The following is a 22229-nucleotide window of genomic DNA, read 5'->3' as shown; positions in this document are numbered from 1 at the left end:
AGTTGTTTCTTGGTTATCAGAAGATGACAACTATTGGAATCGGCCAATCTTTTAAGGCAAAAGTGACTTTTCTTCACACATTTCCGTTTTTGCAACAGCAGCATTATTTGCTGTTTCCAAGAAAAAGAAAAAAAGGGTACATAAACAGATAACACAGAGAGAGAGAACAATTACTGTTGCAAAGAAATCAAAATAAATGGCATCGCCCGTAATTAAACCGGAGACCTTCAGTGTGTTAGACTGACATGATAACTAACTACACCACGACACCTTGCTTGACGGGTCCAAAAATAACTATTAATTGTTTGAAAGATAATTCATTAAGCAATTTTTAATTCTTTTGTCGAGTGTTTCAGAGATACTGGTTGAGAAGGAGATCTTTAATAAACTGCTGGATCATCTGAGGCTGCTGACTCAAAATATAAATGGAATCAGTAAAACTATGATTTTGGTTTGTATAAACAAAAACTTATGAGGCATGCAACTGAAGTAGTAATACCAAGTTAATGAATTGGCGACGACTTCAAATTAAGCAGAGAACTGAATGTTACGAGTTTCCAAGCTGCTGCTCGATGCTCATCCCTGTCTATGGCAGACTGATGCAATTGAATATTAATATATGTTCCATACAAAATTAATTTTCTTTATTTCTTCGTATACTATAAAGATCATATTCATGTTCGAATATATATATCAAACACGAACTTCTTTAAAATTTTAAAGATCGTATTCAATGTTCTTGTACATCGTCCTTTTTGCAGCACTTCTGTCCTGCACCATTGATTTGCATTTCTACTCAGTGGAGTGCTCCGTTACATTGGAAAAAAGCTGTAAAGTTCTTAGTATTAAGGATGCTAAAAGAAGGAAAGTTCCATATAATCCAAGAGAAAAATGAAGTAGCAAACTCATTTATGCATTATTGCAGCATTAATTAACTCATTTCACTGTTAACATGTTCCCATTAAGCTGGGCAAATAAATCATGAGCCAAATGCTTTGTTTTATTATATAGGCGATCTCGATCAAAGCAAATGCAGTATCAGCAAATATTGAGCTTGTGATTTGTTCCATTTTTTAGTTACTTTATTCATTGAAAAAAAGTAATTAAAAAATAAATGTGCAGACCTTTTCCCTACATGTCTTCTCAATAATGCAAATGAACTAATGTCGTAGAATTTTTCTCGTGGCAAAATAATTTCAGACCGAAAGTTTTTACCTTGTGGCAAAAAGGACAGAGCTTTTACCTTCAAGAATGGGTAGTAAAACTGGCACCGCCTTAAGAATCCATCGTAGATGCTGAATTGCCCCAAAAGTATATGGGAACATGCTTCCACCTTAAAGCATTTGACATGTATTCTCTTCTCAGAAGACATGTCTAATAGAATATATAATTCTACCCAAAATCTCTGCAATTTTGCAAGGAAGAACAACTGCAGATGCATGCAGCAAAGTCTGGCACAATTGTTGCTGAGATGCAGGTGTGCAGCATAAGTGTCTTTTCACCTATAACTAAGTGCTGCTGTATCATATAGAATAAGGTGATCCATAACTTGAAGTTCCAAAGATCTTCAATACAAACACATACAAGGATGCATCAAAAGCTGGAGACTGTTGGGATTTCATGAAGATTGAATATTTTCTAAACCTACGTACAGAATTAAATAAATGTGGATTTCTTTACCAAAAGAAATAGAAGTTTGTAATAATTGAAGATAGCTAGTATGACCACAAAATTTGATAGCAAAGCGACATAAAAATTAGTAGGTTGTCTCTCCTATTAAGAAGCTTTGAAATCAACGGTTGGTTAGAACAAGCATCCCTGGCATTGCCACAGCAATTATTCCTGTGTCAATCAGTAGTGCTCCAATCATGGGAATATAACCAGAAAAAGAAAATAGGAATGTATGGCATCACCGGGACTCAAACCAGAGACTTTCAATGTGTTAGACAGATGTGATAACTAAATACACTTCGACACCATTTTGATCTCATTTAACTATTAATTAAAAACTAATAATAAACATGCACTTTAAGTTAAATGAATTCGTTAAGACTTCAAATTAAGCAGAAAATTGAATGTTAAGAGCTTCCCAGTTTGCTGCTCAATCCTCAGCTCTGTATATGGAAGAAAAATTTCTGGTTGTTTGAATTTGAAACTAGATGGAGATGATGCAGTTGAAGCACAGAATCGACAATGGTTTCAAGAACTCGGCAGACGTTAGAGACCTACAAAAAAGAGATGCATTAATGGCAAAGAAAATGTTAAGGGATTAACAACATCAACCATTTTCTTATTATTGTTCGGTTTCCTTCTACTTTTGGTTGACATAACTCTGAACAAAACCTTATGATGAACGCCACTGAATGTGTAATACCAGTTAATGAATAGGTAAAGACTAACAAATATAGCAGAGAATTACGTATTATGAGCTTGTCTAGGTGTTGGAAATAAAGCTGCAGCCTGGTGCGATTGAGGTACAATATCAACGTTGGTTTCAAGAGCTTTCCAAGATGGAGGAGTAGGCATTAAAATGTTGGCTGTTCAGAAATTCACATCCTTGCTGACTAGAAGCTGTGTTTGAACAGAAAATACAGATAGATTAGTGCTGTTTCCATGAAAGGGAAAAAAATTGGTATGTTAGACTGAGGTGATAACCAACTACAACACAACAACTTGTTTGCTGTTTATAAGAATAATACTATATCATACTAATTTTAAAAAGTATAATTTTATGAACTGCTGGCCTCGTCTGAGGCTGCTGACTCTAAATATAAATGAAATCTGTAAAACTTTGGTTTTGGTTGATATAAACAAAAACTTACGATGCATGCAACTGAAGAAGAAGTAACACCAAGTTAATGAATTAGTGAAGACTTCAAATTAAGCAAAGAATTGAATGTTATGAGTTTCCCAAGTTGCTGCTCAATGCTCATCCCTGTATATGGCAGACTGATGGAATTGAAGCACAGTATCAACATTGGTTTCAAAAGCTATGCAGGATGAGGGTGACGCTTATTGGATAGAGAGAGCTCAATGGCAAAGGAGCCGTTGACTGTTCAGGGATTAACAACATCGGCCATTTTCTTCTGTTCTCTTGTAAAATTTTTGCCCTTTCTACAAATTAATATGATTTTAACAATTTTTATTTCTTCTATTGCGATCTTTTCGGCCGGAAGCATCATTGTCAATGAAACGTTGCTACTGGAGATCACTATCATGGAACGCATCATCATCGAGAACTGTGCTTGTATAGCATGTTAATTACACACAAAAAATGTTAATCAACTTGGAAATGAATGTTGGATATTCATATATGTTCAATATGAGCATAATTATTTTTTAAAATTTTCGTATATTATAAAGACCATATTTATGTTCGAATATATACCAAACACAAATTTCTTTATATCAAAGATCATATTCAATATTCTAGTACATCTTCCTTTTTGCAGCACCATCGATTTGCATTTCTACTCAGTGGAGATCTCCGTTGCACTCTAAAAAAGCTGTAACTTTTAGTATTAAGGATGCTAAAAGAAGGAAAGTTCCATATAATCCAAGAAAAATAAGTAGCAAACTCATTTGTGCATTATTGCAGCATTAATCAACTCATTTCACTGTTAACATGTTTCCATTAAGTTGAGCAAATAAATCATGTATGAGCCAAATGCTTTGTTTTATTATACGGGGGATCTTGATCAAAGCAAGTGCACTATCAGCAAATGTTGAGTTTGTGATTTATTCATTGAGAAAAGTAATTACAAAATAAATGTGCAGACAAGCAACCTTTTCCCTACATGTCTTCGCAATAATGCAAATAAACTAATGCCGTAGAATTTTTCTCGTGGAAAAATAATTTCAGACGGAAAGTTTTTACCTTGTGGCAGAAAGGCCAGAGCTTTTACCTGTGAGAATGGCTAATAAAACAGTACTGGAAACCATCGTAGATGCCGAATTGGCCCCAGAATTAAATGGTAACAAGCTTACACCTTAAAAGATTGTCATATATTACCTTTTCATAAGACATGTATGACAAGATGTATACTTTCACGGCTTATAAACTCCAAACCCTCCATTTTCTTTTTCAATGTAGGATTCATGTTCCTGATCTCTCAAAGGTGTGATATTTTGATGATGCAAGACGAGGGGAAAAGCATGTGTCGGGGCCTAGACCTCCTCGATCGGCCCACACTCTTATTTTAGGCTTAAATAATAGACTATATAGGGCAAGGACCAGAGATTGTATTATGAGACGGGCAATTATAAACGTGTGATGACCAAGTCCGTGGAGTGCTACAAACCTTAGTATCGTTTGATATAAAAATTATAAGTATCGATAAAATGCTTTTATATTCTAATAAAGGGTAGGCGATTATGTTGTTAAAAAAATTAATGTACATGGAAAATGAGAGAAAAACAAGGAAAATGTCCTTATATATAACCGGCTTTCTTGGTGCAAAATCAACCGTGGGCACCTTCAGTGCAGTTCCTCTAGAAAGAAAAAAAAAAGAGAACTTCCTTGAGAAACCCGTCATAATGGAAAACAACGAGATTAACGGAACAACAGCAGCAGCAACAAGCAAGTACGAGGATTTGTTGCCCGTGATGGCGGAGAAGCTGGACGTGGAAGCTTTCGTGGGTGAATTATGTGGAGGGTTTCGGCTCCTAGCTGACGGGAAAAAAGGGTTGATTACGCCGGAGAGTCTGAGGAGGAATTCGGGACTTTTGGGGATGGAAGGGATGAGCAGAGAGGAAGCTAAAGGGATGGTTCGAGAAGATGATCTGGACGGCGATGGGGCACTCAACCAGACTGAGTTCTGTATCCTCATGGTTAGGCTTAGCCCCGGGATGATGGACGACGCCGAAACTTGGCTTCAGAAGGCCATTGACCAGGAGCTCAACAGTCCCTCTGCTTGATTCTTCTTTGGGCTTTGTATCAGTTGTACCTGGCGAATTATGATCTTGTGTACTGCAAAAGTTCCATTAATTGTTAATGAAAATGATTGCGACCTGTTAACAGTGGTTCACCAGTCTGTCCTTACAGCACGGCATCATAGTCAAATCAAATGATCTCCGGTAAACAAACCCAATTGAACACGTACAGCTTCAATAGATCTGTTCCCCCAACATTATTTCTCAATCTGCTGTGTAATTCTTTTTGTAGTGATCTTCTGGACTCGAAATTATACAACCGAGCAGACTTAACTATCCACACTTAAAAGTACAAAGAGAAAAAAGGGTATAAATATTACAGACCTAGGCAGATAGCTACAAAAATACCTTAGATAACCACGTGACAACACTTGATGTCTTTAAGTCACTGCTGCGAATTCAATGAGCAATAAGGATGGCATTGGCATTGCATATAAAGTATTAATAAACTGAAACAAAGTTTAGAACTGGACATAATCTCATGTAGCAGATTTAATATACAGTTAAAAAAATGTTAACAATTTTATTATTATTTAAATAAAAAAACCAGTAAAATATTATCATAAATATTGTTATTTCTATCGATTTGGTTATTTTTTATCGATTTTGTTATTTATGGATACTTTACTAGAAATATTAAAAAATATTTATATTTTAAGTATAAATAATAATATTTTAAATAATTTTTTATCGATTTTATTATTTAAATAATAATAAACCCATAAGATCGTTTTTTATATGTATATTAAAAGTCCCGTTCAGAACAGATAAAAGAACCGGCAAGAAACCATAAATGGCTTTAAGTCACTAACTCTGATCACTGTCATACTCAGGACTGCGGTGCTTCCCCTACCGAGGACTTCAGCTTGTCATGAGCAGGACCATTATAGTGGTCAGAACCAGTACTCCGAATCTTACCACAGTGAGGACTTTCTCGTCTGAGACATGCAGGAACAACAGGTGGTGTGAAAGTGACAACAGTATAAAACGTGTGAAAACTAACCAAAAATAGTTCAAGGGTGAAAGTGATCAGAGGGCATACTTCAAGGATGATTTTACAATTAAGCCTAAAAGTACACTTTAATTGCTTTTAGACCCATTAAGACTCAAAGATGGCAACTTTTAAAATGGAGTAATTCAGAATGAACAGCAGAGTTCACCTGCCATAACTAAAAGGACCACTATCGAGTCTGCGAATAACATCTACAACATCATATTCATCCTCAAAATGTACGAAATCAAACCCTGCAACATAAATTGAAATCAGAGGTACAAATGAAAATTTGTACCATTGGTGCTATGCCCATGCAACTAGGTGTACATCAGCCATCTCACGGGATTTCTTTTCGGTATGAACTAAGAAAAATGTACAACAGCATATATGTATATGTGTGTGTGTGGAGGGGAAGTTCGACATAATGATGATATGTAGAAGCGTTGCATGATAAATTGAATCAAGACGGTGGTGTATTAAAGGTTAAAATCCAAGTTTTCCAGTGTTAAAATCAAAGTCTGTCATATACAGGGATGAGCATTGAGCAGCAACTTGGGAAACTCATAACATTCAATTCTCTGCTTAATTTGAAGTAGTCGCCAATTCATTAACTTGGTATTACTATTTCTTCAGTTGCATGCATCATAAGTTTTTGTTTGTATCCACCAAAATCATAGTTTTTCATATTCCTTTTATATTTTGAGTCAGCAGATCTCTGAAACAATCCACTAAAGAATTAAGAAATGCTTAGTGAATAAAACAATAATTTTCAAACAACTAATAGCGTTATTCTTAGACATAGCCAGCAAGGTGTCGTGGTGTAGTTGATTATCAGGTCAGCCTAACACACTGAAGGTCTGGTTTGAGTCCGGACGACGCTAGTTTGTTTTTTCTTTTGTTGGCAACCACAACTAATCTCTCTGAATTTTCTGTTTATATACCAATTTTTTAATTATTTTTCCTGGACAGCAAATCCATGCTTATTGCGTGTAGGGTGCTGTTGAGAGTTTATATTCAGATGGATCTCTTGTTCCAATGGATGAATCTTGTAGGCAAATGTGCTTTCAAGACCATCAGAGAGATGAAATTGTTGCAATGACCGGAGATGGTGTGACTTATGCACCTGCCCTCAAACTGGCCGACAATGGAATTGCCATGGGCATAACTGGAAGTCTGGAACCGAGGTAAATATATTCCTTTTCCTTCTTATGAATGTTCATTATCGTGGCCTTTCAGATTCAAGATGTTCATCATTCAATTTTCCAGGTTGGTAAAGAAGCTTCCGATATGGTTTTGGCAGATGGCAACCTTAGCACCATTGTTTCAGTCGCGGAGGGTCGTTCGATTTATAACAACATGAAAACTTTCATAAGGTATGCTAATCATCTCTACTAGTTTTCTTTGAGAAATTAAGAGATGCCTTATTCATTCGTATCCCAAATTCACAGGTACATGATATCATCCAATGTTGGAGAATTAATATTTATAATTTTTTACTCTATTGCATAATATTTGTTCAAAATATTTCTTAATCTATTTATCCTACAAACTTGAGCATAACGATAACTCAAATCTAAATCCTCTAGAAAGAATAACATCATCTTTTATGGGTTTCAAGTTTATTCTTTAAAATTAACAAAATGATTGCACTTTAACTCTCTTAACTTGTTTGTCAAGCTTAATGCTATTTTTGGTCCAGTAAACTTCAAGGGAGAGTTTTGTTCGCAAAAAAGAACATTACTAAGTGGAATAATCTTTTCCGGAATTGCATTCTCACGTTTAGATCATGGAAAAGATTTTACTAGGGAATAATCTTTTCTCAATAGTAACATTTTTTTGTTAAAATGATGGGAATGTCATTTACATCCAAATTCTTAAGCATTAGACAATTTCCACCATTTTAGACAAGAATACCCTTAGACTAATGAATTTTTTATAAGAGAAAATAACCACAGTAACCAAAAATCCCAGATAATATACGATTTTGACCAACTTTTTTTGGATTTACGAAAATGACCAACAAAATCGCAATGCGATCTCTAATTCGCATTGCGATCTCCACTATCGCAAATTCGCGTTGCATTTCGCGTTACGATTTTTCATTTCGCGTTGCGATTTTTCAGTTCGCGTTGCGATAGTTGAAAATCGCGTTGCGATTTTCCATTTCGCGTTGCGATAGTCTACAGTTTTTGTTGCGGTAGTCTACAGTTGTCGTTGCGATTTTCCAAATTCGTTGCGATAGTTAAAAAAAAAGATTTTGTTTCTTAAGAATTTTCTCTAAAAAGATAGTATCCGCGCGGACGTGTCGAAGACACGTATTACCACGACCACGACCACGACCCGACCACGACCCGACCCGACCCGAGACGAGACGAGACGGACGGCGGCGGCGGTGCGTGAGAATCCCCCTTGTTCTTTATCACTCAACAAAGAAGTGAGAAAGCCAAGCCTTAAATACTATTCCCAATAGTGTTTCCAATACTATGTGGGATTTGAGCATTACCAACACTTGTTCCCAATACTATGTGGGATTGAGCCTTAAATAGTGATATTATTTTTTTAATGTTTTGCTTAAAATTGCAATAATCGCGATTAATTGTAGATTGACTTTTAATTATGACATATTTAATTGTATAATACTAATGCAATTGGTTGCTAATTCAGTTGTTTTAAGGTGCATGATTGTTAATTTTTTCCTGAATAATCACATTGTATTGGAAATAAGTGTTGGTAATGCTCAATCCCACATAGTATTGGAAACACTATTGAGAATGATATTTAAGGCTTGGCTTTCCCACTTCCTTGTTGAGTGATAGAGAACAAGGGGGACTTCGCCTTCCGTCTCGGGTCGTGGTCGTGGTCGTGGTAATACGTGTCTTCGACACGTCCGCGCGGATACTATCTTTTTAGAGAAAATTCTTAAGAAACAAAATCTTTTTTTTAACTATCGCAACGACAACTGTAGACTATCGCAACAACAACTATAGACTATCGCAACGCGAAATGAAAAATCGCAACGCGAAATGCAACGCGAATTTGCGATAGTAGAGACCGCAATGCGAATTAGAGATCACATTGCGATTTTGTTGGTCATTTTCGCAAATCCAAAAAAAGTTGGTCAAAATCGTATATTATCTAGAATTTTTGATCACTGAGGTTATTTTCTCTTTTTATAATGATCTTTTTCAATTCTTTTTTTTTTGTACTTACTCAAAATTATAAATATAATAATAATATACAAAGAGTTTAATTTAGTAGAATATTAATAAATTTGAGTATCTGAAATTATGTTATATTTTTAATATTCAATATATTAATTATTTATAATTTTATGAGGTGAAAAATAATATGATTTTAAAAATATAATTATTTAAAATAATACTTAATTTTAAGTTATTAAAAAATAGATCTTATATATTAAAAAATAATAAATTTATCCACTTGAGATCATAATATTATTTTTTATATTATATTATATTTTATATAAATAAATATGATGCTTATGAAAATTATTTAAAAATATAAGTTTAATAAACTAATTATATATTAAATGTATTTTTTTAAAAAGTTAGATAATATAACGATTAAAATATTTCTATGAATTTTTATTCAAATATTTATAATTTATTATTAAAGTTTAACTTCTTTTAAAAAACATATATCACGAGTATAATTTGATAAAATATGCATTCAAGTAATCTTATATACCTTTAACCAAATACTTTAATTTTACATTCATGTTAAACAATTAAATAAAGCAATATAACATTCTCAGAGTAATATTACATTCTAATAATATTATTCTCAAAAGTTATCTTACATTTCGTGAATCAAACCTGTCAAATGTACCATGCCCCTACAGGCTACAACAACATTGACCATTGTTTCAGGATCTTGGTCTTTTTATTTTCCTGTACATCAGCTCTTTTTTTCACTCACCTTCAAGCCTTACATGCGAGCATAGCGATGCAATTTTAAAGTGAAAAAAAAATGCAATTCATTAGTCTTTAAGCGATTGAAAGAAGAGAATATTACCGTCAGTGGCAACAGAAAGAGGGTCTTTTCTTTCATCATTTAGTTATTGGGGAAGCTACTGTGCTCAAGTTTTTGTCGGTGCAAAAAAAAATGGCAATGCTATTAGATGGACCATGCATGTAGCCCACGACAGAATCTACTAAAATGAAAACAAATCCATTAATGTTTCAAAATAATTCAAGACAATAACCTCCATTTGTTTGTACATATCTGCTGCTGGCCCTAGCCTCTCCTTGAATGCTCACTTGATCACCAGGCCTGGTTTTTTTTTTCAGGCTCCTTTGATAATCCCAATTACTTTAAATCATCAAAAGTTAAGGTCACCAGGGAACAAAACAAACCTTTTTTTTGCATCAATTAACTTTTGCAAAAGCAGTTTTAAGAACAACTAGCTTTCACCCGGTGCCGGGAATTATGAGATCATTGTTGTGTCTGTATTTAGAATTAAGTTTCAGTTTTGACACATCCCAATACAACCATTAAGCCAAAATAAATCAAGTGTTTGTAATTATTGCTTTTTCCAATCTTTGAAAGTAAATTAATGCAAATAAGAAGTGGTACACACATGGTAAAGCATGAATAGAGAAACAAGGACAGGACCGTATTGTCTCATACCATCTTTTCCATATTTTGTTTACTTATTCTCACCCCACTGAAGCTTCTTATTTAATTATCACACTAGCACCACTGGCAAACAGAAGAGGAAAAATAAAAAGGAAGGGGTCTGTCAAACTTGAAGCTTTCTTTTTCATCGGTGAAAATGAATGAAGAGATGAACGGCGTTGAGGTGGAGAATCGGCAAGAAAACGTTGCTGAGAAGATAGATTATGTGTATAAGGCAGTGGTGATCGGTGATTCGGCTGTTGGGAAGACTCAGATTCTGTCGAGGTTTACCAAGAATGAGTTTTGCTTTGATTTCAAGTCCACCATTGGTGTCGAGTTCCAGACCAGGACTGTTACCATTAAGAATAAACTCGTCAAAGCCCAGATCTGGGACACTGCTGGCCAAGAAAGGTTACCGTCTTTCACCCTCCCCTCCCCCTGTAACTCAGATCTCTTCAGCTTCAAATCATTTTCCTATCGCTAAATTTCATCAATTTCTGTCACCTTTTGAAGTAGACGAAAACACAGGGAAAAACATGTGGTATTTCATCATCGTGAATATTAGGTGAAAAATATCATAACTAAGATCACTTGTGGCAGTAGGTGGATAAAAGAATGTTGCATGTTAAAGAATAAAATCTACTATAATTTATTGAATGTCATCTATTATAATATAATTATGAGTGTTGATTAGATTAATATCATATTATGATGAAGGTACCGAGCAGTGACAAGTGCATACTATAGAGGTGCGTTGGGGGCAATGCTGGTGTACGACATCACCAAGCGGCAGACCTTCGATCACGTTGCGAGATGGGTGGAGGAGCTGAGGGCCCACTCCGACAGCTCTATCGTCATCATGCTGATCGGGAACAAAGCTGATCTAGTGGACCACAGGGCGGTTCCAACCGAAGACGCGGTTGAGTTCGCGGAGGATCAGGGGTTGTTCTTTGCCGAGACATCCGCACTTAGCGGTGACAACGTGGATAAAGCATTCTTCAAGCTGCTCGAAGAAATTCACGGAGTTCTCTGTAGAAAACAATTGGAGTGTGGCAACGGAGTCGATCACGCCACGGCATTGAAAGGATCAAAGATTGAGGTGATCGGCGGCCCTGATTTAGAAATAAGTGAGATGAAGAAACTATCCACGTGCTCTTGTTAATTTCCTTTTTTTCCCTCTCAAATCAGGAGAATGATTGGTCTTTTACCTTTTTACCCTTGTTTTACATCATAATTTCCTGTGCTTTTCTTTTTTGTTACAATTTCTTTTGTGCTTTAATGGTTGTTCACAATAAAGTTTACATTATTTATTAATATATATGTTATGTTTATCACTGAAATTTTAGATTTACATGAAAAATGATAAAAGAAGTTTCCATCTATCATTACATAAATTATGAATGACTGTAGTCGTGCCATTTAATTTACCTTAAAATTTAATGTATTATTTTAATATGGACACAGCTAGGAAGCTAGAATATCAATTATAAGATGCCCAAACTTCTCTCCTTTCTTATTTTTAATTATTACTTTCAATTTTTTTTTTGAATAAAAAGGCGCAAAAAAAAAAAAACTCAGCAACCCTATTTCGCTTACACCATGCATAGGCCCACAGCTTCCATACTCGTGGCAGACATAGCTACGATACTCGGAGGAACTGAAAATCTATTAATACCAATAGGGATACTCCATGCTAATTTAGCAAGATGATCAGCTGCATAATTAGCCTCACGAGGGACCAAACTGAAGCATCTCGAAAATACGAGGGACAAGCGAAGAAACACCAAGTAAACACTGATCGCCGTTTACCACCGCAAGCACCTCCTTGTTGTCCACTTCCACAACCATCTTCCTTTTATCGAGCTCCCAAGCCATGTTCAAATCTTCATATATGCCCCAGAGCTCCGATTCTAAAACAGAGCAGCAACCAATATTCTTGGAAAAACTCGACACCCATCCCCCTTAGTGATCCTGAATCAGACCCGCACAGGTGGTTCGACTACTATCCGACCTGTAACCATCATCCGTGTTGATTTTATAGTACCCAATCGGTGGTGGCATCCACTTCACATTCCTATTTGCAGGCCGGTTATTCCCTGGTGCCCTTGAGACCCTCAACATATTTGCTCTTAAGGTTTCCGCCAACATTCTTTTACCTGCAACTAGAACACTTTCCAAATAAACAGTATCCAGCTCAAAGATGAATTTATTTCCACGTGTCCACAAACACCAAAGGATGATACTGAATAACAAATCCCAATTCTCATGCACGGATGAATCAGATGGGCAGAAATTTAAAATTATCATGTGTTTTAATTTTTTTTTTATATTTTTATTAAAAAAATGTTTACATTCTTTAGAATTTTATAAGTTTAAGTCCACCTTAAAATTTTATAAGTTCAAATTCTTCTTTCTTTACATTAAATTTTGTGTGTGTTATGATTAGTTGTCTATTAGGGATGTTCAAATCCGGGTACCCACATTTCTTGGTACCCGAAATATTGGGTATCAGGGATTTTCGGGTCACAAAAGTTCGGCTCATGACTCAGCCTGTAAGATGTGGGTACCGATAAGTCGAATACACAAAAAACTCAAGTACTCACATTTTTGGGTCACTGTACCCAGTTAATTTTTATTTTATTTTATTTTTTAATTTATATTTTTTTTGAAAAATCCATGTAGGAAAAACATAAAATTTAAAACTTAAAAATTTTAAATACACAACATAAATATAAAATTTATAAATTCAAATTATATAATCTAAAAATTAAATTTAAAAATATATATAAAAATAAAATTATAAAATCACAATTAAATTTAAAAATTTAAGATTAAAAGAAATAATTTAATCTTAAATGTTAAAGTGCAATAATTTTAAATATAAAGATTTAGAATGTTAGGGTAAAATAATTTTGAAATTAGAAATTAGAAATGAAACAATTATATTTAAAATAAAAATAGTAATAAAATAAAAAGGGGAATTTTGTCGACAGATCAATGGTTACCCGGTTAAGAGTAATTTTGTGACTTGGACACGACCCGAAAATCTGTCAAAAACCAAACTCGACAAAATAAGGTATTTACCTCTAAAATACCCGATAATTTTACAAGTCGGCGGGTCGACTTGTCGCAGAGCTGTCTCAGATATTTTTGGGGCCCTGAACGAAAACTAAAAAATATATCTTTATAAAATGAAAGTATATTTCATTACTTTGAATAATTAATTCAATATTATATAAATAAATCATAGAAAAATGATTAATTTCATGAAAATATATTATTTTTATTATTTTATTAAGAAAACACCTTAACTACAACTAAAAGAGAATACATATAAAAAAATTGAATGCATGTATTATACATATCTTGATTTTGAATAATAAATAAATAAAAAGAATTGTATATTATTTTATTATTAGATTGAGAATAAAGAAGACTAAAAATTAAAGCATATTTCATAGATTGAAGAGTAAAACTAAAAAAAGAGGAAAATAAGATTAAATTTAATTCAAAATTGAATGTATAAATAAGAGAAACGGAAAAAGAGAGCCAAAAGCTAAACAATTTATGAAATTATAAAAATTAGGGTCCCTAATTATAAATATAAAAAATTAATTAAATTTAATTCAAAATGTAATGAATTAATAACATAAATGAAAAAAGAGGGTCAAAAACTAAAAATTTTATGAAATTATAAAACTTAGGGGCCCTAATTATAAATATAAAAAATTAAGAGTCTTAATTAAAAATATAAAAAATTTGGGGCCCTGATTATAAATATCACTTTGAAAAAAAGTTAACGAATTTTTATGATTTTCAAGGAAGGAGTGTTATAAATATCCTTAGTATTTGTATATGATGTGCTTCCTCTTCAGCTCTATATGAGTAAAGACCGGTTATAGCTTTTTGCCCGATCCTACCAAATCCAATTGGCGAAAGGTTCGTAAACCAAATAGTTGTCATCATTACTTTATTCAGTGCACTAACGAGGACAGATGCCCACTTCATCCCCCCCCCCCCTAACTTTTAATAATTGAAACTACTCAAATTTGTTTTTAATACTTTATTATTCTGCTATTTGATCACATGCAAATGCTAATATCATATAGATTATGTTTAGGTATGTCCACGTTGTAGCAACCAACCAAACAAGTATAAATTTTGAAGACATCTTTAAGATAAACTTAATTATATAATAAATTTAAATTAATAATTTTATTTCTATTTTTTAGTTAAATCAATTTTATTTTCAAACTCATTAGTTATATTAATTTTGATTTTAATCGAGAATGATAGTTTTAATGTATTGATCACCGTGTCGATGTGATAACCTACGCGTAAATGATAGCATGTCATAAGAATTTAATTATGTTTTGATTGATTTTGAGATCATAATAGATTTTAATTAAAAGTTTGAAGGCATAGTTAAACTTTAAATAGTAAATTAAAATTTTTATAAAAAATAATCATAAAATGTCACTTAAAATATATTGAAATCATAATTTGAATTTTATCGTTACTCTAGTACAAAATTATTTTAATTGAAAATATGTTCAAGTAATAGTACTAGACATACTACGAGAGACGATCGAAGAGTTTCTAATGAAAGTGTTCAAATTTTTTATAATTTATAAATTTTATTTTTTATATTCATTATAACTTTTTTTTAATGAAAAGAGTGAAACAGTCAACTACTCCTCACACTGGTTTTCTTCCTAAACAATAGGTAGAACCTCCACCAGCGGAGAGCTGAACACCTTCAAACAATGCGGCCACTCCCAAACAAGCTTCGCCATACAATTCGTCGCTTTATTACCTTCTCGGACGACGTGGACAAAATTCACCCTCCGGCTGCGCGTTACATACTCCAGCAGATATAGAACCAATGATGAAACTCTCTCCATGGTTGTACCACTCTGAAGCTGACGCCAAGCATCCGGGGGCGGACTCAGGGGGTTGCCAGGGGTAGCTCGGGCACCCCCTCAAATTGTGAGAAACATTAATCAAATGATATTATTTTAGTATTTTTATATATATATTTTGTGATTTTTAGGTAGAATCCCTATATTTCAATTAAATTCTTATAGAAAAAAAAATTTATACAATAAAATTGTCTACTTAGTGTTAATTTTTTCTAATTTTTTTTAATTAATACAAGTGTCACTTTTAATATTGTGCAAACCCTAAAAAAATTTATAAGAATTTTTTTATGCAACCCCTGAATTTTTGTCCTGGGTCCGCCCCTGCAAGCATCGCTACTGTCCAGTTCAACGATAACCTCCCTTAGGCCATAATCCCACGCCAAAGACAGCCCATCCAACACACCCCACAATTCGGCCTCGAGCACGGAGCACATCCCAATGTTCCTCGCAAAACCTACGATCCATTCTCCCTCTGCATTTCGAATAAGGCCACCACACACCGCATTACCAGTCCGCAAGTTCCTTGCCCCATCCGTGTTCACCTTGCACCACCCTAGGTTGGGCGGTTTCCATTTAATATCACGTTGCAGAGGACCACTGAGCGGGTTGCTATTAACAGGAAACTTTCGAGCTTCGTTCTCCTCCATCGCCAAACACCGAACCTACTGGAGGATACTCTCCGATCCACTCATCTCAGGTGAAAAAACTAGTTGGTTTCTCCGAATCCACAGGCACCAAACAATCGATCCAAACAACACCTCCCAATCATCCGAAACATTCGGTTGGCACATCGGTCGATTAATGTTTGAAACAATCCAATAAACTATGTCCATTTGAAAAAAAATTCTTGCCTCTTATCCGTTTGAATGATACTATCCCACACAATTTTTGCTTCCACACACTCGCAAAACACATGTGAAATAGTTTCATTTACCGCTCCGCAACAGCCACAACTAGGGTCATTCATCATATGTCTTCTTACCCGTTCCACATTAGTCATCACTCGACCTTTACATATTAACCAAAGCAGATGGCGTACTCTCAGTAGCCCCTTCGAACTCCAAATCGTCTTCCATACCTTCCTCTCGTCTGAATGGGACCGCTGGATTTGAACTTTATGTTTATAAGCACTCGAGACATAACACTTTATATTGTTTTCCTAAAGCCACCCCGGGCGATCCTCACCCCCATGGGGAAGCGGTGGTTTCAGAGCATTGATATGTGACAACACCACCCCTGGCGACATCGCTTGCAGCTCTCTCCAATTTCATTCCCCCCACGGCGTGACCATATGAGCAACCTTCACCATCTCCAGACTCTCCTGTCCAGACGTTACTCTAACCGTATCTAACAGACCAAAATTGTCGAGCCCGATATCCTACCAGAAGTTTGTTCTTCAACCATTTCCCAGTAGCCACACAATGTTGTTTTTCACACGGTCCTAACACGTTGAGATATATACCAACCCAAAGCCGAGAACAATGTTACTTTTCAAGTGATTTTGGAACATCAGTAACACCATATTTATCCCTCACGACCTTCACCCACTTATTCTCTGGTTCTGCAACTATGTAATAACCCAACTTCATTAAAAAAACAATATTTTGATCATGGACCCTCTTTAAACCAAGGCAACCATGATCTAAAGGCTTACAAATGGTCTCCCAATTAACAAGATGAGATTCGTGGTTTCTGTCTGAATGACTCCATACAAAGTTACGGATCAATTGTTCAATCTCATCACATATTTTTTAGGCAGAACACAAGTTTGCATCGCATACGACGGAAGAGCAGAAAGGACTGATTTTGCCATTACCACCCGACCAGCAAATGATAAAGTCTTCGCTCTCCAACCTGCAAGTCTATCCCTCACTTTTTGCATCTATACGTGCCATATGTCACCCGATTCTGAAGTAACGGGACACCCAAGTAGCGCCCAAGGTCATCCACAACTGTGAATTGAAACCCTCGACTAAGAGCTTCTCGCATAGCAATCGGAACATTGTTAGAGAAAAAATAGTAGCTTTGGAAATACTAACATTATACCCCGAGTAAACACGGAACTGTTCCAAAACTCGTTTAATTGTCGCTAATTGATCCATCGAGGCCTCCGCAAATAATACTAAATCATCAGCAAAGAACAAATGTGAGATCTTAGGGCCCCGTCAACTCAATTTAATAGGTTTCCATATCTCGTCATTAATTTCTTTTCAAATAGCGTGTGTCAGACGTTCCATACAGAGTACAAAAATATAAGGCGAAAGCAGATCCTATACGTTTAGTTCACACGGATAGGAATAAAAAATTATTAGAGAATAGGATTACTGGGAATGTTGTGTTTTGTGTTTGGTTGGTTTAGCAGGAATGTAAGATTATCGTGTTTGGTTAAATGAATAAAAGATTATTGGAATGTATATTTGAATAAATTGTTATTATTATATATTTATATAATATTACAAATTGTAAAATATTTATATATTTTCTTTAAAAAATTAAATTCATAATATTTATATAATTTTTTTTACAAAATTAAAAATATAAAAAAGGTTTAATGAAAGGATAAATTTTTTTTAACTCCTGAACTTCATATAAAATTTTAATTATAGATTTTTTTTAAATCTAAAATAATTTAAGGATAAATTTGTAATTTAATCTCGTAGAATTTTTATTATTCAATGACAGAAGAATGATATTTTTGAAAAAAAAAATTAAAAATTTAAGGGCATTTTAGTCCAAAACGCCAATAATGTTACAATACCTAAGGGAAGGGAGGTAATGACATTCCCGGTAATATACCACAAAAAATCTACTATTGGTAATAAAACATTACCGGGAATGAGATTTTCGGCCAACCAAACATGGGAATGTGGGATTCCCATCCCATGGGAATCCCACGATCCTTGAACCAAACACCCCCTTAATGGTTTAACACCTTATGAAAGCTCTCCATTCCATAACACTTGGGTTGAGACAGTTGAAACATAGCTCATTATAAGTCTTCAGATCGAATCTGGACACCCAAACACCTCCAACGTATCTTCAATAAATGATCATTCAAGCCGATCATACGCTTTCTCAAGGTCTATTTTTATTGCCATCTAACCCACCTTCCTCGCTTTGTATCGCATGGAATGTATCACTTCCTATGCTGTAACATCCATTTCCCGTATACGTTACCGCATACGAGTCTACGATGTCACATAGAATTTACAAATCAATCATTTTTCAAAAACTAGAAAAATTTTGTTTCTTTCTAAAATATTTAAATTATTATCAAGGATCTTAAAATATTTCATTTCAATAACATTAAAAATCATTTAACTAAAATATTAATTAGCCAATCTTTATTTAGAAATAGTAATAATAAATACTATCCATCGAAACCAAATTCAAACGTAACTATTTTTTAAGTATCACGACTATTTAATATACATGTCAACTAGTATAATCATCATTCAAAAAGATATCATATTGATTCTGGAGCAAACTTGATCTTCAAAAGTTAATGTTGGGCCTAGCTCCTTATTCCGTATGCTTATTCTTACCTACGCGTGAAAATCATCACACACTAAGTATACACTTAGTGAGGCATTATAATGTTAATAGTAAGACATATGTTTAATAAAATATAGAACATGTACATAATAAGAAAACATTATATATAAAAACGTTTAATAAAATCAATCTGACTGATCAAAGTCATTTTCATATCAAATTCACCTGTAAGTCAACAGTTAACATATAAGGCATTCAAAGTCAAATCAAAGTTCTCTATGAAAACTTTGCTTTCAATAAAATCTATCAAACCTATACGTTTCATTTTCATTTCAATACACAACCCAATGTATGATGGATGAGAATGCATGATACGTGAGTCATATGTGAGTGTGCGCAAATATGCAGTCAAAATTGTTGTGTAGATAATATGAACTTAAAGTGCCACGTAGAATATATAGGCACTGTAGAACACATCATCACTGTATATATCAGGAATATCATAATGGTCAACATCATGAATTTCCTGAATGCACAAATAGTGTCACGTAGAATTGCACATATAGTGCCACATAGAATTGCACATAAAGTACTGCGCAGAATGTACACGAATGTACCAGTAAGATCGATCAATAATCACTCAAACTCTTGGCATGCCAATTGTACCACTAACTCTCAATGCACATACAATGTGCCTTATATTCAAATCCATATACCATTCACATGTCAAAGTTTCATAAACACGAATATATCAAAATACATATAAAAATATATTGAGCAATTCATACCCGAAATCATTCAAATCTTTTTAATAAAATACTAAGAAAATATCATAACATAAACCAAAACATTTTCATTATCAAACTTTCAAGATTGGCTCGCCATAAGCCAAATTATTCAAAAATCATTTAACAAAGTATTATGACAATATATCATAATACGACTCAAGACCTTTTTCTTTCAAAACATTTGAGGTTGACTCATTGCAAGTCTTCCTCATATCATATATATAGATAAGGTAGGAATGCACTCACCTGGTAATGCTTCACTAGTAACCTTACTTAGTGTTCCTAGCTTCATTCTTGAACTTTTTCTTTACCTTTAAGCTTTCTTTGATCTCGATCTTCATGTTCATCATTTATAGATCACATACATTTCAAAGCATATATTAGTATCTCACTAACATAGGTGCAATCTAGTAGTAAAATTAATAAAAATTTCTATCAATACTTATTCGATATTAAATCCATTTCAACATGTCGATGCTAACCACAACACTTAAAATATAACTTCAATCCTCTTAACATTCATGTTAACTCATAACTCAATTAATTCCTTCAAATTCCACCATCTAACCATTAAAATGAATTCTTTTAGAATTCTTCTCAACATTTCTAATTTATTCAAAATGGTCCCTTTCCATTTAACTTAAATTCCAAGCATCCAAAAATATACTCAAACATTCTAATCAAACATTTAAACATTAATCTTCAGCTTCTAATCCATTTCCACTTCAATTCTAAAATTTCCATATTCTGACAACTTGCACTACCTTTAAAGAATCATTATTCTGTTTTGATATATTCACTGGAATTTATTTATGTTTCTTCCATTGGAAACTAGACTCGAATACAAATCTAAACATATAAAGTACTCATTCTAATTCAACTTGTACAATTTATAGTGAATTTTCTAATCCAATTTCTAGAATCTGTTTTGAACATAATATGATCTCCTAATTTCTGACCTATCATCAATAAAAAATTTGTATCTTTCATTATACAATTCAAAAGCAATCCCCGTTTATTTTAAACAAAACTATATTGACATACAAACACAACGGTATAAAAATCATCTGCTTATCATTTTCATATAATTTATGGTGATTTTTCAAACTTACTGCTAGATTCAAAAATCTAAATTGTTTTCATTATTTTGCATTCTTAATTTCTTCATCAGTTCTTACAACTTGCATCTTGATCCTTCATCATTTTTACTTTATTCAAATTAATCCCAAACATTCCAACATTTTAAAATTATATTCAATTCAATAAATTCACCTTTTCATAATTGCAACTCAATCCCATCTTTCCTAATCCATTCGTCATGTCTAGCCTCAAGGAAATTTTTACATATTTTCCCCTAATTTATTCACCATGGTCGAATATGAATGGTCACTTTAGGGTAATTTTTCAACTTGATTCAAACATGAATTCAACTTCCAAATATCATTTCCAATCAATTCCATATCAATTTCAATTCAAACAACCAATCTCCATAAAAACCCTAATTAGTCGAATTTAATACTTAAGTTTCCAAGTAGTTTCAATCATCATACAAGCATGGAAATGATTCTCCAACATCAACTATACCATAATCAAGCATTAGTTCATCAAAGCCTAACATCCCCTTGATACTTCAAATTCAAGAATTCAATGTTCTAAGCATGAAAAACATCAACTAATGGCAACAAATAATAGAGAATTTCATGTATGATAATTTTCTATTTCTTGTAGAATAATTTCCTATTCCATGCTTTCATCTAAATTCTTAATAAATTAGCTTGAAAAATCAAAATAAAATTTTATTCTTACCTTAGGGAGCTCACAACAATGAAGGATGAAGATCAAGAAAATGTCTTGAAACTTCTTCATCTTTCCTTAATTAAATAATGAATTAAAAATTTATTAAATATTAAATTACCAATTTATCCTTAAAATTAAAATAGCTTTACTAATTTACCCTTTAAGTTCATGATAATTACTAAATTACCATGCTTTCATCACCCCTTACATCATCACTGCACAAATTTCTCATATTCCAATTTTTCCCTTTTAATTTTCCTAAAATTACTATCTAGTCACTTAAATCCAACGGTTCATATTCAACATGGAAAAATTATCTCAAATCCAATGATTGACATTTAATCCTTCCAAATTAAGATATGGAAATGGCATTCTTGACCTTGCCTTACCATCCTTCAAAATATCTCAAAAATATGATTCGATCCGATTATTCAAATTTTCTCGAACTTTATCGTTTTATAGCTTTTAGTACAAAATCCGTACGAAAAATCTTATTCCCACATAAACATCATTCTTGGGGTGAACTATTCATTTATGGTATCAGATTGCATAAATTTTGAAAATTATACTTTGATCCCTAAACTTTTCTAAAGTTTATAATTTTGCCACTTAACTTTCAAAATTTACATTTTGGTCACTAGACAAAATTTGGAGTATCACATG

The 22229-nt window shown here is 33.5% G+C and overlaps 2 protein-coding genes across 2 annotated transcripts; both read left to right on the top strand.

The window, feature by feature from the left end:
- The first annotated feature begins 4455 nt into the window (after positions 1 to 4455).
- LOC120158478 (calcium-binding protein KIC-like) lies at positions 4456 to 4937 on the top strand. The gene has a single exon (XM_039169301.1). It carries the CDS (start codon positions 4537 to 4539, stop codon positions 4915 to 4917), a length of 381 nt encoding a protein of 126 aa, XP_039025232.1. The 5' UTR covers positions 4456 to 4536; the 3' UTR covers positions 4918 to 4937.
- A 5759-nt stretch (positions 4938 to 10696) lies between these two features.
- On the top strand, positions 10697 to 11778 carry LOC120158481 (ras-related protein RABA3-like). The gene is made up of 2 exons (XM_039169303.1): positions 10697 to 10975; positions 11282 to 11778. The coding sequence occupies exons 1-2, from the start codon at positions 10722 to 10724 to the stop codon at positions 11724 to 11726; spliced, it is 699 nt and encodes a 232-aa protein (XP_039025234.1). The 5' UTR covers positions 10697 to 10721; the 3' UTR covers positions 11727 to 11778.
- The last annotated feature ends 10451 nt before the right edge of the window (positions 11779 to 22229 follow it).

This window comes from Hibiscus syriacus, unplaced genomic scaffold (genome assembly GCF_006381635.1).
Source record: "Hibiscus syriacus cultivar Baekdansim isolate YM2019G1 unplaced genomic scaffold, ASM638163v2 tig00111317_pilon, whole genome shotgun sequence".
NCBI classification, from domain to species: Eukaryota; Viridiplantae; Streptophyta; class Magnoliopsida; order Malvales; family Malvaceae; genus Hibiscus; species Hibiscus syriacus.
The sequence above is the reverse complement of the archived record's forward strand: the minus strand, read 5'-3'. Positions and strand labels throughout refer to the sequence as shown.

Excerpts from the sequence above, each read along its gene's own strand:
- LOC120158478 (XM_039169301.1), top strand. The coding sequence starts at position 4,537 with ATGGAAAACAACGAGATTAACGGAACAACAGCAGCAGCAACAAGCAAG.
- LOC120158481 (XM_039169303.1), top strand. The coding sequence starts at position 10,722 with ATGAATGAAGAGATGAACGGCGTTGAGGTGGAGAATCGGCAAGAAAAC. Across the intron at positions 10,976-11,281 it reads GACACTGCTGGCCAAGAAAG|GTACCGAGCAGTGACAAGTG; the intron begins GTTACCGTCTTT and ends ATTATGATGAAG.